Source organism: Seriola aureovittata, chromosome 3, assembly GCF_021018895.1.
Source record: "Seriola aureovittata isolate HTS-2021-v1 ecotype China chromosome 3, ASM2101889v1, whole genome shotgun sequence".
Lineage (NCBI taxonomy): Eukaryota > Metazoa > Chordata > Actinopteri > Carangiformes > Carangidae > Seriola > Seriola aureovittata.
In genome coordinates this window covers 19,332,693-19,345,755 of record NC_079366.1, presented here as the reverse complement: position 1 = coordinate 19,345,755, position 13,063 = coordinate 19,332,693, and the positions used below count along the sequence as shown (strand labels likewise).

The window sequence follows — 13,063 nt, the reverse complement described above, 5'->3', positions numbered from 1 at the left end:
AACATTTATTCTTTTTTTCCATAATGACCAACCGCGTTCATTTCTCCCCGACACACCTTTCAAAGAGATAGTGCATCTTTTACACGTATTGATCATGAAGACCAAAGCTGAAGACTTCACCGCTGTGAGCAGGATTTGAACCTGCGCGGGGAAACCCCATTGGATTTCGAGTCCAACGCCTTAACCACTCGGCCATCACAGCTCTGAAATGTAATATGCTCCAGTCCTTTCAGAAATTATGCGCAATCAATGCTGATTCCAATGCCTTGGAGATATGGGAAAATGGTGCAGTGTTTAAAGGAAGACGAGAATCAAATTAATCCTACAGTTAACACTGGTCTGTTAATGCAGCTGTGGACATCTGCAATAATACCTGACAGCACATGACATCAGGGAGGCTAAGACCTAGTTTCAGGGACCAACAGGCTTTGAATATAAACAGGTAAACAGCCACGAGCCATGAGCTCGGCACAACCTGACAAACCCCCCCAGTCCGAGTCAAAGCGAGACATGTTATAGTTGTTCCAGTCCCTCTTCATATCTGACCTGTTGTCTCATAAATAATATTTTCAGATTTTGTTATTAATATAATTCACTAATTGTCTTATTTTTTATCTTCTTGTCTGTCAAATATAGACATAGGATAGTCTTGCCTCATGTATATAAAGCTGTGATTTGGAAACCAGGCTGTTCTGCAGTTTTTCTGATGTTCTGATGATTTAATGCTGCAGAACAATAACATCTCACTCATGCACCTTCTTAACAACAGGTTCATCTGCAGGTGTGGGCCCATGGGCAGAGGCAGGATACTCTAGCCTGACTGAAGTGGCAAACACAACCAGTGTCGGACTGGCCTTGGGACATACCGCTGGGTCACTGCAACGGTGGGTGGATGGACCGTTAAAAAAAAAAAAGCCATAAAGTTTTTACTGGCCCTGTCCGTCTCTTTAACGACCCTCTCTGTCATCTTCAGGCTGCCCCGACTACCAATCCAACCCAGGTCCAACCCTGACCACGACCCACTACAGCATTAGTACACCCGTAATGTGTAATTACAGGCGGTGAAGGCTGATCATCACCGTGAATACAGGGGTTTATAGTTAGAGAATAAGGCACCACTCAAGGCAAAGATGTTCCTAAGGCACAGACGCATCCAGCTCTGTATCTGCATATTGATGAGTATGACTGACGTTATTTTCTATTAGAGGACGGTTGGAGGGATGTTTTGGCTCCTTTACAATGGTTCCTAAAGGCGAGCACGCTCTGAGCCACGAGGGTCTGACCGTGGTGCTGATGCTGCTGCTGTTGTCGTGGCTGCCTGCCGCTGCAGCATCTCGGAGCGCAGAGCGCGTCTCCTGCACACAACGTGCCCAGAAAATGTTTCTTCTCTATATCGGCATGCGTCAGGGAGGAGGTGTAGCTCCAAGACTTTGTGTGGCGGCGGCAGTCACAAGGTTTGGGACTGCTGCCCGCCGCAAAAAAAATGCAGGAGACACCGTGGAAGCACGTGTAGTGGGTGGTCCTCAGCACACGGCTTTCACGTGGCTCTAGCGAGCGGAGAGCCCGAGCGGAGCCGCCACAGCGTCAGTCCGGTGCGGCAGCAGCAGGAGACAACATCAGCATGGCTGTGGAGATGGAGCCCTCGGAGTAAGTGCACTTTCCCCCCTGCGGTTTTATTTGTAAATTATAAGGTTTCAGTGATAGTTTGGAGATGATGATAGAAAAGTGATAATGATAGGATAACATGTGTGACCGTGCAAAAAGAAAACATTAGTTTTTCTTAAATAGCCTATTAGAGGGTGCGTTGGTTTGTTGTGGATAACCAACTGTACATTACGCATTAACGTGGAAGATTGTAGCCTATGTTCTGTTCATGACTTCACTGATAGTCCTTTGGGAGGTTATTATTTTTCTGTGATGTTTGCGTCAGTCTAAAAAGTTCATTCTTATGATTAATTTGTGATAATATTTGTCAGGGCGTGACACGTGCTTAAATGTTTAATTTAAATAATCTGTCTTCTACTATGACGCTGTTATTTATTGCCTGCTTATAGAGTGAGAACCCATGTGGCGTCTATTTCGGTTGTGGAACCTCCCATCCAATGAGTGACACTCATTGTTTATTTACTGTTTAGTGTGGTCAGTACTGTATAGATACACATACACATCTGGTCAAGCGGCTCTGACGGTTGCGTTGACCCGCTTGAGCAGACACCTGATGTTCTTGCTGATTATGCTGAGACAGAGGCGGGTCCGGGCTGTTTTGCAGTCACTATACACAGCGTCTGCTCCATCCACATTTGCCTTTTGATCTAATAATAGGCTCTCCACCCCTGACAAGGATGTGGGTTGTGCGTTTTTATTGGTTAGTTAACTTGTCTTCCTCTAGGGCAAACGTGGTGATGGAGTACACATTGTTGTCAAATTGAAATACATCTTGCAGATGGTTTCTTATGGTTGGAGCTTAAATTGGAGTAAATTCAGCATAAAAAAAACTGGTGCAGAGCATCAGTTTGTGATGTTAATCTAATCACTGGGCTGTGTCAGTGAGTCATGTCTTGGTATGAAAGTGCACGTGAAAGACCATAAAACTTCGTCCTGCAGAGTGACACCGACAGAGTCGCATAATGGGATACAGCAGAGATGGGGAAATGTCCAGCAGATGGCTCTGAAGTGAGATAAAAGCAGCATCCTGCTGTTGTCTTAGTTTTGACCTGGACAACTTATATTAATATTTGTCTTTATTATCTATTATTCTCACTCTAATGTCGTGAGCTTTTCTTGTGATGATTGTGCCAGACGATCTATGGCCACAGCTGGAACATAATCTGGAAATCAAACTGTTTTAGTGTCCCACTGGTCACTCAGGATAATCAGAATGTGATAAAGGTGACTGACACTGACAAGATAGTCAGAAATCCTGTACGAGTACAGCATCACTGCCACTGAGTACTTGCTTGTTATTGCTTGCACATGACCAAATGTTGAATACAGGCACTTAAACAGCTACTGTTTACCTCCCTTAAAAGCACTGCCACAGGTTTAACGCCCCTTATTAATATCTGAAACATTACTCTATTCAGTCTTTGTGTGAGCTCATCAGTCAACTTGAGTTTGTAAGAGTTACCCCTCTTGTCTCTGTAGTGTGATCCGCCTGATAATGCAGTATCTTAAGGAGAACAACCTCTACCGAACACTGACCACCTTACAGGAGGAAACCACCGTCTCACTCAACACGGTGGAAAGTATCGACAGTTTCATTGCAGATATAAAAAGTGGCCACTGGGACTGTGTCCTGCTGGCTATCGAGTCCCTCAAGTTGCCCGACAACACACTTATTGACCTTTATGAGCAGGTGAGCTTCTCATTGATTGTAATGCTTTTCTTGGCTTGATTTTTTCTTCTTCTTTAATTAGCAATGTTGCGATGAACGCTGATCTCTTCCAACAGGTTGTAATGGAGCTCATTGAAATGAGAGAGGTGGGTGCAGCTCGCTCACTCCTCAGACAAACTGACCCGATGATCATGTTGAAGCAGACTCAGCCGGAGAGGTACATCCACCTGGAGAACCTGCTAACATGCTCCTACTTTGACCCCCGTGAGGTAAGACACTAAAGGTTTTTTACTTGCTTTTAAAAACCTGTACAAACACGTGCTTTAGAAAGCTACATCCTCTTCCTCACGCTGCAGGCGTACCCGAAAGGCAGCAGCAAGGAGAAGCGACGCAGGGCAATAGCTGAGGCACTGGTGAGGGAAGTCAGTGTGGTGCCTCCTTCTCGCCTCATGGGGCTCCTGGAACAAGTTGGCGTGAGTATACTGAGAAATGTTCTTGTTAATACTCACTCTAATTATATGACAAGTGAAGCAACTTAATCGATGCCCATAGCTCCCTCATTCCTCCATCTCTCCCACTGCCGTCATGTTCCTACTGTATACCCACCTCGTCTCGCGGTTCTCAAAGACACTGAAAACATATTCTTTTCAATCATCTTTTTATCTTCAGTGATGGTGTCATATATAAATCCTCAGTTCCATTCTTAACATCAGGTTTAACCCCCTTTGAAACAGCAATATTTTAACCCTAAGTTCATCACTGTCAAACCTCATAAGAAACAGTGATTCCAAAAACTTCCCTAAAGAAATGCATCTCACTTTTTTTTTCTTTTTTTTTTTTGTTGTTGCTATTTTTGGTTTCTAAACAAAGGAGAGTGGTACATGTTTCCCAGAGGAAGGCTCCCGGTGATGCCCACGTTGGTTACACAAGTGCTGCCAGTAAAATATTTCAAGGGACAGAAATGTTTTCACTGTCTTGTTAGTCAGAACCTGTCTTAACTCCACGTGGTGTACGTACAAATATAAATGTATATTTCCAAGGAGCTATTGTTGTGAGCTGTTGCACCACTTCAGTTGTCTTTTCTTAGTATACTTGATTTTGTTGAGATCATGAGCATTAAAATAACAGCATCTGCTTTATGACACTTCCCCACTCCTGTTCCACAGTCTATGAGACTACAGCAGTACCCGGGTCACCTCTCGCCGGACATGCCCATCGACACATCTGGCAACAAGGAGAGACATGTGGAGAAAGAGAGCTTCCCAACCCAGCTGTACCGCCACATCAAGGTAAACAACTCAGGTTCTGAGTAACACAGCTTTACATATTCTCCCTTTACATTTAATCTTTGTAATAGTGAGACTTGAGGCCAATAGTTACCATCTCTGGTTGTACATAGTGCATTTACAGTCAATAAGAGCTTGTTTTATTGATGATTTGTCAGTAGTTTCCACAATATATTTGGCATACACACACTAAAACACACACACACACACACACACCCAAAACTAATTTACTTTCACACCTGAAGGCGCTTGTTTTGGGCTCTGGCTGTGCTTTCATCACTTGCATCCAGATGGAGCTGCCCCTTGGTTATTCGTCCTTGTTTTTCCTCTGCCCAAGGTTATAAGTGAGAGTGTTCAGCCACACGACAGCAGACTGTTGGAGAACTTTATGTCTCCCTGAGGTCACTTCATTATGATCTGGTGTTTTAGTTCTCTGTGCTTCTGGATCGCAGACTACAAACCAAACAGGAAAAGCACATTTTGTGGAAGGTAACCGAGCGTCGATGAGTCAGTTCTGTGTGTGATTTTAATCGGCAGTTTGGGCGACGGTCACATGTAGAGTGTGCCCGTTTCTCCCCTGATGGAAAGTACCTAATCACCGGATCAGTGGATGGGTTCATCGAGGTCTGGAACTTCTACACTGGAAAAATTAGTAAAGTACGTATTTTTCATATCATAACACCTAGAATTACCTACATTTTATTTTATTTTAAATTGTTGAAAAATAGTTAGTTTGGAAAGTAATTTCCTTATATGCATCTTAACTGAATATTGTCAGTCTATTTATGTTGTTTGAATTTATTGTTTTAACTCTGTCTTGAAAAAAAGATTTTAATCTTAACTGTTACCTGGTTCAATGACAGAAGAATATGAAGTAAAATACTACAGCATAGTATATATCGTATGTTTTCATATTATGATCATCCTCTATTATTATTACTTCATTGTTTTGCTGTTCTGTGTATGCTTATGTGTGTGTGTGTGTGTGTGTGTGTGTGTGTGTGTGTGTGTGTGTGTGTGTGTGTGTGTGTGTGTGTGTGTGTGTGTTTGCATGAATGAAACAGGATTTAAAGTACCAGGCCCAAGATAGCTTCATGATGATGGATGATGCTGTGCTGTGTATGTGCTTCAGTCAGGACACTGATCTACTAGCAACTGGAGCTCAGAATGGCAAAATAAAGGTTGCACCATCTGCTTATCTTATAATACTGCTGGGTAATTATTTGTCATATATTTGGTATTAGCAACCAATTAGAGTGCAGTTCTTCCTCTATGGAAATGGAAATGGTGCCACAAGAATGTCAAAATATTAAAAATTGTGGTACTGTCATCGAGTTTATAATCACCATTACTTAATGGGTCACTTAACCCATTTTTCTCTCCCTAAAATGTGTATGTTGTGTGTTGTTGCGGGGATTGCGGGTAGGTGTGGAAGATCCAGAGTGGCTTGTGCCTGCGCAGGTTTGAGCACGCTCACAGCAAAGGTGTGACCTGTCTGAGCTTCTCCAAGGACAACAACCAGATCCTCAGTGCATCCTTTGACCAGACCATCAGGTGAGATGTGTATCAGCTTTATAAGCTTAAACACACTGCAAACTACAGCTGTTGTTACCCAGATGGGATCAAAGTATATGCATGCCTATTTGTTTTGTTTAGTTTATGGAGTGTGGCAGTGTAATTTCATTGAGAACATCTACAAATTTAAATTTTGCACAGCAGACACACTGACTGATAAACAAGAGTAACATCACTTGTCTAAGCTAAACTTCACCTTTGGAGCAACTTTAAACACATATTTGCTATGTGGGGGTGTTAGAGAGCCTCACAAAATTACATTATATATAATTGAACAGTAAACAGAGAGACTAATCAAAGTCTATATTAGTGAATAACTCAACATATAGATAAATGTTTCATATTAAAAGATCTTTATATGGTAAAAAATGAATGTGCTAAACCAGTGAATTGAAATACCTAATACAGTAAATCCAGTGTTAGTTTTTTAAAGTGAAGTAAATAGCTGAATTCACAAATGATGTACAGAGAAAACAAAAAACATGGAGTCTTTTTCAATTTCTTAAAACCTTGTTGTGGCAGAACATATCTTGTCTGCTGTGGGAGGAAGCGAGAACTCTCACTGACCTCAGACAAGACTCACAAAAGTTTCAAAGGCGGTCACATGGGCGTCAGCTCAGCTGAAAGAAGGCAGCGAGCTCTTTCTACATCTCACTGTGAATTAGCAAAATGTTGCTACAACAGAGCCACAGACATGATAACAGAACTTGCAAATAGAGAAGTACATGGGAAAACAATTGGCAGTTAATTTCTCTATTTAGTCCCATAACGTTTCAAACCTGTGCTATAGGCACATTCACAGTTGTGATATCTTGTTGAAAAACGTGTTGTTCTTAACTCAGTTCATTCATTCAAAACTATACTGTAAGCATATTACCAGGGAATGTAGTTATAGGTTAAACGGTTGTCTCTGTGATACACCTCAACTGTAATTCCATTGTATATTTGCTTAATTTTTCATATCAGTATAATTTTGGGGTCATTATTAGATATTTTCAATGAAAATCAAGTGATTAATTAGGTACATTGGCTATGAATTGAGCCAGAACTGGCTTACAATAAAAAAAAAAGTTAGTTAAGAAGAGAAGTTTTTCGTTGTTAGTAGAAATGAACGAAAAACCGATTTTTACTGAGTGGGACCATTTATAGGTTTAACGCTGTATTGTCAAATTGATTTAAAAATTCCAGAGATCAGTTTGCTTTATTTCTTTATTGTCCAGTTAAACACTGGTTAATTGGAATTGAACTGAATTGCCTTTTAAACATCTGAAAAACATATTTCCATGGAGACATCACACATCAGCAGCCCATGCCTGGTGTCACATGCATCGTGCACCTGAATGTAAAAACGCAGTGCGTAGAAAGGGCAAGGGTGTTTGTCTTTGACTTCCTCTTTCTCTATCACAGACACACACACACTGAATCTCCTTCATAGCTGAGGAGTAGAATATCTATTTCTGACCCCTGCGGGCTGTGGGCTGTGGGCTGGGCTGAGCCTCTGCGCTGTGTTGAAAGCACATGTGCTGTGTGGGTGTAGCTGAGATACCATGTGCTCAGGCACAAAGCTGCAACATTTTCCTCCGCTTGCAATTCCACTGGCTGGAAGTCTGAATTGTTTACATACGCTAAACCATCCTCCCAGAGACGGAGTGAATCAGTGAGCATTAGGCATTTTGTCATGGTTTAGCTAATCTGCACCCAGTCACTCCACAGGAGCTAAAAATAACATCAGCAGCTCAGCAACACGTTTTGTCTGCTCTCAAGAAAACCCCCCCCCCCTTGAGTTGAGAAGAGCTGGATGTGTTCATGAGTCAGAGCTGCCGTTTTATTTGATTTGAATATTTTTAACAGCTTTTATGTCAGTCACTTATGCAACACTGTCACTTTCAGAATCCACGAACTGAGGTCAGGCAAGACACTAAAGGAGTTAAATGGCCATTCATCGTTTGTAAATGATGTATCTTTCACTCAAGATGGATTTCACATCATCAGTGCCTCATCTGATGGCACTGTCAAGGTACAATGAGCAGTTACAATATGGAGCCAAATACAGTGACTATAATTCAGGTCTGTGCTGCATCAGTCTTATCGTGGAGCTGGGAAAGTGCTGTATTATACTGAAATGGGGATTATTCCCTGTGTATTTCCTAGATTTGGAACACAAAGACTTGCGAATGCATCCACACGTTCAAATCACTGTCCCGGACATCAGAGATCCCTGTCAACAATGTGATCCCTCTACCACAAAACCCAGAGCACTTTGTGGTTTGTAACCACTCCAACAAAGTGGTCATCATGAGCATGCGTGGTCAGGTGAGAGCTCTGTGTGACCTGTGAGATATACTGTAAGAAAAACCGTGGAGTTTAATTGTCGAACAATCTGCCGATCACATTACTATCATATGTGGTACAGAAAGGCATCAAATGTTCCACTTTGAGAAGCTGGAAAAAACAAATATTTGGTGTTTTTGTCAGGAAAATTATTAAAAATCAACAACAGATTATGAAAATAATTGACTGTCAAAATCTTCTGTGGATGATGCTACCGCCAGCTAAACTGCACTGGCCAAAGGAAGCAACCAGCACCTCTAAAGCTCAATAATCAATTCACTATATCTGAACATACAGCACAGAGTGTGGTATAATTCTTCTCATCTAACTTCTGGGAAATGTGTAACTATTCGTTAGAGCATTTTGATAGTTATTGAACAAGTGTCATCCGTTTCAGTCTCTTCCTTTATTTTGTAGTTATTAGTATTTTAGTTGCGCTAGCACCCGCACGATACCTGAACGTCTTCTCCTCTTTCTCCTCAGACTGTGAAGACCTTCAGTTCAGATAGAAAGGAAGGAACAGACTTTGTGTGTTGCACCCTGTCACCCCATGGGGAGTGGATTTATTGTGTGGGAGAGGACTTAGTGCTGTACTGCTTCAACTACACGACGGGAAGGCTGGAGAAAACGCTGACCGTAAGCTCTGCTGCTAATATTCACTGATTATCAAAGGCTGTGAGAGGAGGCAGTTCATCTCCACCCTGCCAGTGTATTTCATGTAGTTATTTTTGGTCTGACTTGATATTCTGACTCTGTCAATGCCACTATGTAGTAGTCCTGCAGGAGGCCAACAAGTAGCACGGCGACGCGTGGTGATCTGTGTTCGTCTGCGCCCACAGGTCCACGAGAAAGACGTCATTGGAATCGCTCACCATCCACATGAGAATCTGATAGCCACATACAGCGAGGACGGCCTCCTACGGCTATGGAAACCTTAAACTGTCACCTGCACCGTCATATGGAGGACCTAAAGAGCCATACACACGGTTTTAAAGCAATTCATTTATTTCTGTTAAATCGTACAAAAGATCCATTAACGAAACAGCTTACAAATGAATATATTAATCCATCAGTAAATTACTAACCAGTTCACTGATGGAGAAAACAATCTCACCTTAAGGTCCATTTAGTAGCTGTTTGGAGCCTTTGATCATATCACATGATCCTCATCACCAGATGGATTTGTAAAGTTAGCATGGAATTGTAGATGTTAAAATTTTCAGTTTTTTTTCTCATGTCAACTGGGAAAACTCCATCTGCAGACAGATGTGATTTGGCTAAACTTGGGGTGAGATTGTTTCCTCAGCTGCCGTTTCCACACGAAAGAATTAACTTTAAACCTTTGAAACTTGAGTTTTTTTGATATTGTTAAATGAATCACAGTATTTTTTGCCAATAATTAAAAAAAAAATGGCACATAGCAGGAAATTGGTAAAAGAATAGAGGTGGCACATTAAAAAGAGACAAGTTTGTAAATCCAAATGAAAATTTAAAGTTTTACATTTGGATTTACAAACTTTTTTTCAAACTCTTTTCAGAAAATTAAAGAATAAGGTTGTTGATATTTCATATTTTCTTATTGTCAATGAATCCCATAAAGAAGGTCTCTGGCGCTCAAGGACTTCAGGTTGCAAATACATAGTTATATTTATATTTATAAGCTAAATAATTTCCTAAAACAGCTGGGCACCGTAGTTTGTAATGAATGATAATTAAACGGGAGTTTATAGTGCATTTGTGTTAACGCCTCTGGGATAAACTGAGACTCGCTTCAAGGTCTCAGTCCAGCACAGGTGAACAATAGCAGGCAGGGAGCAGGCAAAAATCCAAAAACCACGAAGCAAAGCAGGGGAGCAATACATGACGCAAACACAGGGAGAAAGCTGGAAAGTGATGCACACACAAGGAGATACAAGACAATCTGGCAGAGAAGAAAGGGGAGCAGGTGCAGCATATAAACAAGAACAGCAGGGGCAGGCAAGCAGGTGGGGACCAGGTGAGGATGATCAAGGAGGCGGGAAACACAAGAAGGCAGGAGGGCAGAGTTGACGCGACAGAGAAGGTGAGAGCACAAAGTAAAACCAGAAACCAGACAATAAAACAACAACAAGATCATACAATTTGTTGGGGACTATTTTCAGCTGCGGATGAATAAAAATAAACAACCCATTGTACCCATGTTCGTAGTCATGAAGGAACATGTCAGCCAGTGTTGGTGTGTTGGAACTGCTTTCTGGAAAGCGTTGGAGGTGCACTACATAGCACAGAGGAATAAACTGTGTCAGGCCTCGGCTACACAGACAACACTTGTTAGTGGGATCAGTTAATTGCTTTGGTCTTGTTATTCAATTTATTGACAACAAGAAAAAATAGAAAATATCCTTTAAGCACATTATTAAACCTGTTTACAAACTTCATTTACTTAGGTCTCAATAAATCTATTTTTAATACATCTGTTTGCCAATTATCTATAAATCGATTAAGCTCTTTGCTTTATTAACTTTTGCATCTTTGTCTAGGTCCTCCATACTGTACACACTCTTCCTCATGGATCCAACTTCACCAGTGCAGTTTAAATCCCCATTTTCATCTCTTCTGTCTTTATTAGACATGAAAATGCATGATGGTGAACTGTCGTGAAAATATTTATAATAAGAACTGCCTTGTGTTTGGGCATAAACAAACAATATCAGGTAAATGATTTGTCAGCGTTCGGTTTATAATGATACTTTTGTAACTTTGACTCAATGATAATGATTCAGATGATGATAATGATTTGTTTTATCCTCTGTGTTCCCTGCATGCTACCTCAGTTACACTGTCTAAATGTGGCTCTACAATACTTTTAGTTCTGCTTTTAAATATGCATGATGACTAATGGTAAACCTCAACAGAGCTCCAGTGGCACATGCTGTTTCCTGTGTGTATATAATAAATGTGTTTAACGTGGTCACATCACTGTAATTGGTGTCCCGATGCATCAGTGGGACATGTACGCCTGCAAGAAACAGAGCTACTGCCTCGCCCAGTGTTTATTATTTGTACTTTCTGTCATCTGTCACTGTACCATAAATGATCTGTCACTGTTGCCAAATAATGTTTAGTCACCGATCTATTTTCTCTAGTCTTTATCTTGTATATATAACACTGCCAGCCATGTGAAAAATGATTATCAATAAAATTCAAAAACCTTAATTTGTCACTGTTACTGTGCCATTTAAACACTTAGATATCTGTTACATATCACAAGGGCAAAGGTAATACCATTTTTCTCCGCCACCCAGTTTTTACATTTTAAGTACAATTTAGTAATAAAAACCAAAAACAAACAAACAAACAAAAAAAACCAAAACAAAAACACAGTTGGGAGAGAAAGTGTGCACATACATGTCCATAGTGTCTTTACAGGAGAGAAGTGACCAACATGATACTTAGTTAGGTGGCGGTGGTGGTGGAGGGGGGGGTATCGGTAGTCTTCAGTATGGGGGAAGCGGAAGCAGTTCTCAATGTATGGCAGGGGAGAGGTGGATGGGGGGGAGTGGAGAATGATATCAAAATATTGATGGGACAGTATATATCAGTGTCAATCTTCAGCCATTAAAAAAAAAAAAAAAAAAAGGGGGTGAGAGAGAAGGAGAGACAACAGAACAGGGTTCATTTATCTAATACCTCCACAAACTCTGGGCGTAAAGGTTTCACATATTCAACCCACCTTGTCCAATGTTTAACAAATACATTTTTCTGGAGACGGAGACAGAATGTGATCTTTTCCATGATATAAATATCATTCACTATGTCTATCCACTCCTGAACTGTGGGGGACTCAGGGAGCAGCCATCGCCTTGTGAGCTAGATTTCAAAATCTATTCGTACATTTACTTTCTTTTCTTTTTCTGTCTCATTGGTTTCATCAATTAATCTGCAGACTATTTGTGCATCACTTTATCCCAGAGCCCAAAATGACTCCTTTAAATTGATTGTTGTGTCCAACCAGCAGCTCAAATCCAAAATGACTGAGTTTACTGTTACAGGTTAATAAAGCATTACGCCCCCTGGTTGTGTGCCTCCATCAGCCTAGGCGCAGGAAATTTGGTCACAATCTCCCCTTCCTGAGTTACAGCACTGAATAATGGCCAGAGGTGTTTTTGCAGAACATTACGATGAAGTTGACAGTGAAGTTGACATCTCACCATTTGAATTTTTATTTTATGTACGTATTTTTTTTTTTATTTTAACCTATTGGACATTTGTGTTAAATTGTGTCATAGTTAGTAAATTAATTTTTGAGTTATGGCCAAAAACATGTTTTGTGAGGTCACAGTGGCCTTTGACCTTTGACATCCTAAATCTAATCAGTTCATCCTTGAGTCCAAATGTATGTTTGTGCCAAATGTGAAGAAATTCCTTCAAGGCGTTACTGAGATATCGTGTTCACGAGAACGGGACAGATGGACGCAAGTACTTGCGTATGTACAGACAGACGGCCCGTCTGAAAACATAATGCCTAGAGAGCATAATGCAGAGGCATAAAAACCCA

The 13,063-nt window shown here is 41.0% G+C and overlaps 1 protein-coding gene and 1 non-coding gene across 3 annotated transcripts; one reads left to right on the top strand and one right to left on the bottom strand.

Annotated features, from left to right (window-relative positions):
* Positions 1–120: 120 nt before the first annotated feature.
* trnas-cga (transfer RNA serine (anticodon CGA)) lies at positions 121–202 on the bottom strand. The gene has a single exon. It is a non-coding gene; the product is annotated as a tRNA-Ser (tRNA).
* Positions 203–1,321: 1,119 nt separating this feature from the next.
* On the top strand, positions 1,322–11,721 carry LOC130163737 (WD40 repeat-containing protein SMU1-like). Of its 2 annotated transcripts, XM_056368105.1 has the most exons (13): positions 1,322–1,647; positions 3,145–3,355; positions 3,451–3,603; positions 3,691–3,807; positions 4,501–4,623; positions 5,158–5,277; positions 5,685–5,801; positions 6,047–6,174; positions 8,086–8,212; positions 8,347–8,508; positions 9,010–9,162; positions 9,366–9,512; positions 11,046–11,721. In XM_056368105.1, the coding sequence occupies exons 1-12, from the start codon at positions 1,622–1,624 to the stop codon at positions 9,462–9,464; spliced, it is 1,536 nt and encodes a 511-aa protein (XP_056224080.1). In that variant the 5' UTR covers positions 1,322–1,621; the 3' UTR covers positions 9,465–9,512; positions 11,046–11,721. The 2 variants fall into 2 exon arrangements, with proteins under 2 accessions (XP_056224080.1, XP_056224073.1); XM_056368098.1 differs by having other exon boundaries at positions 9,366–11,721.
* Positions 11,722–13,063: the final 1,342 nt, after the last annotated feature.

Bases quoted from the DNA above. Each gene is read 5' to 3' on its own strand.
- LOC130163737 (XM_056368105.1), top strand. From the start codon at position 1,622: ATGGCTGTGGAGATGGAGCCCTCGGA. The intron at 8,213-8,346 runs GTACAATGAGCA...TGTATTTCCTAG, and splicing joins CATCTGATGGCACTGTCAAG to ATTTGGAACACAAAGACTTG. The intron at 9,163-9,365 runs GTAAGCTCTGCT...CTGCGCCCACAG, and splicing joins GGCTGGAGAAAACGCTGACC to GTCCACGAGAAAGACGTCAT.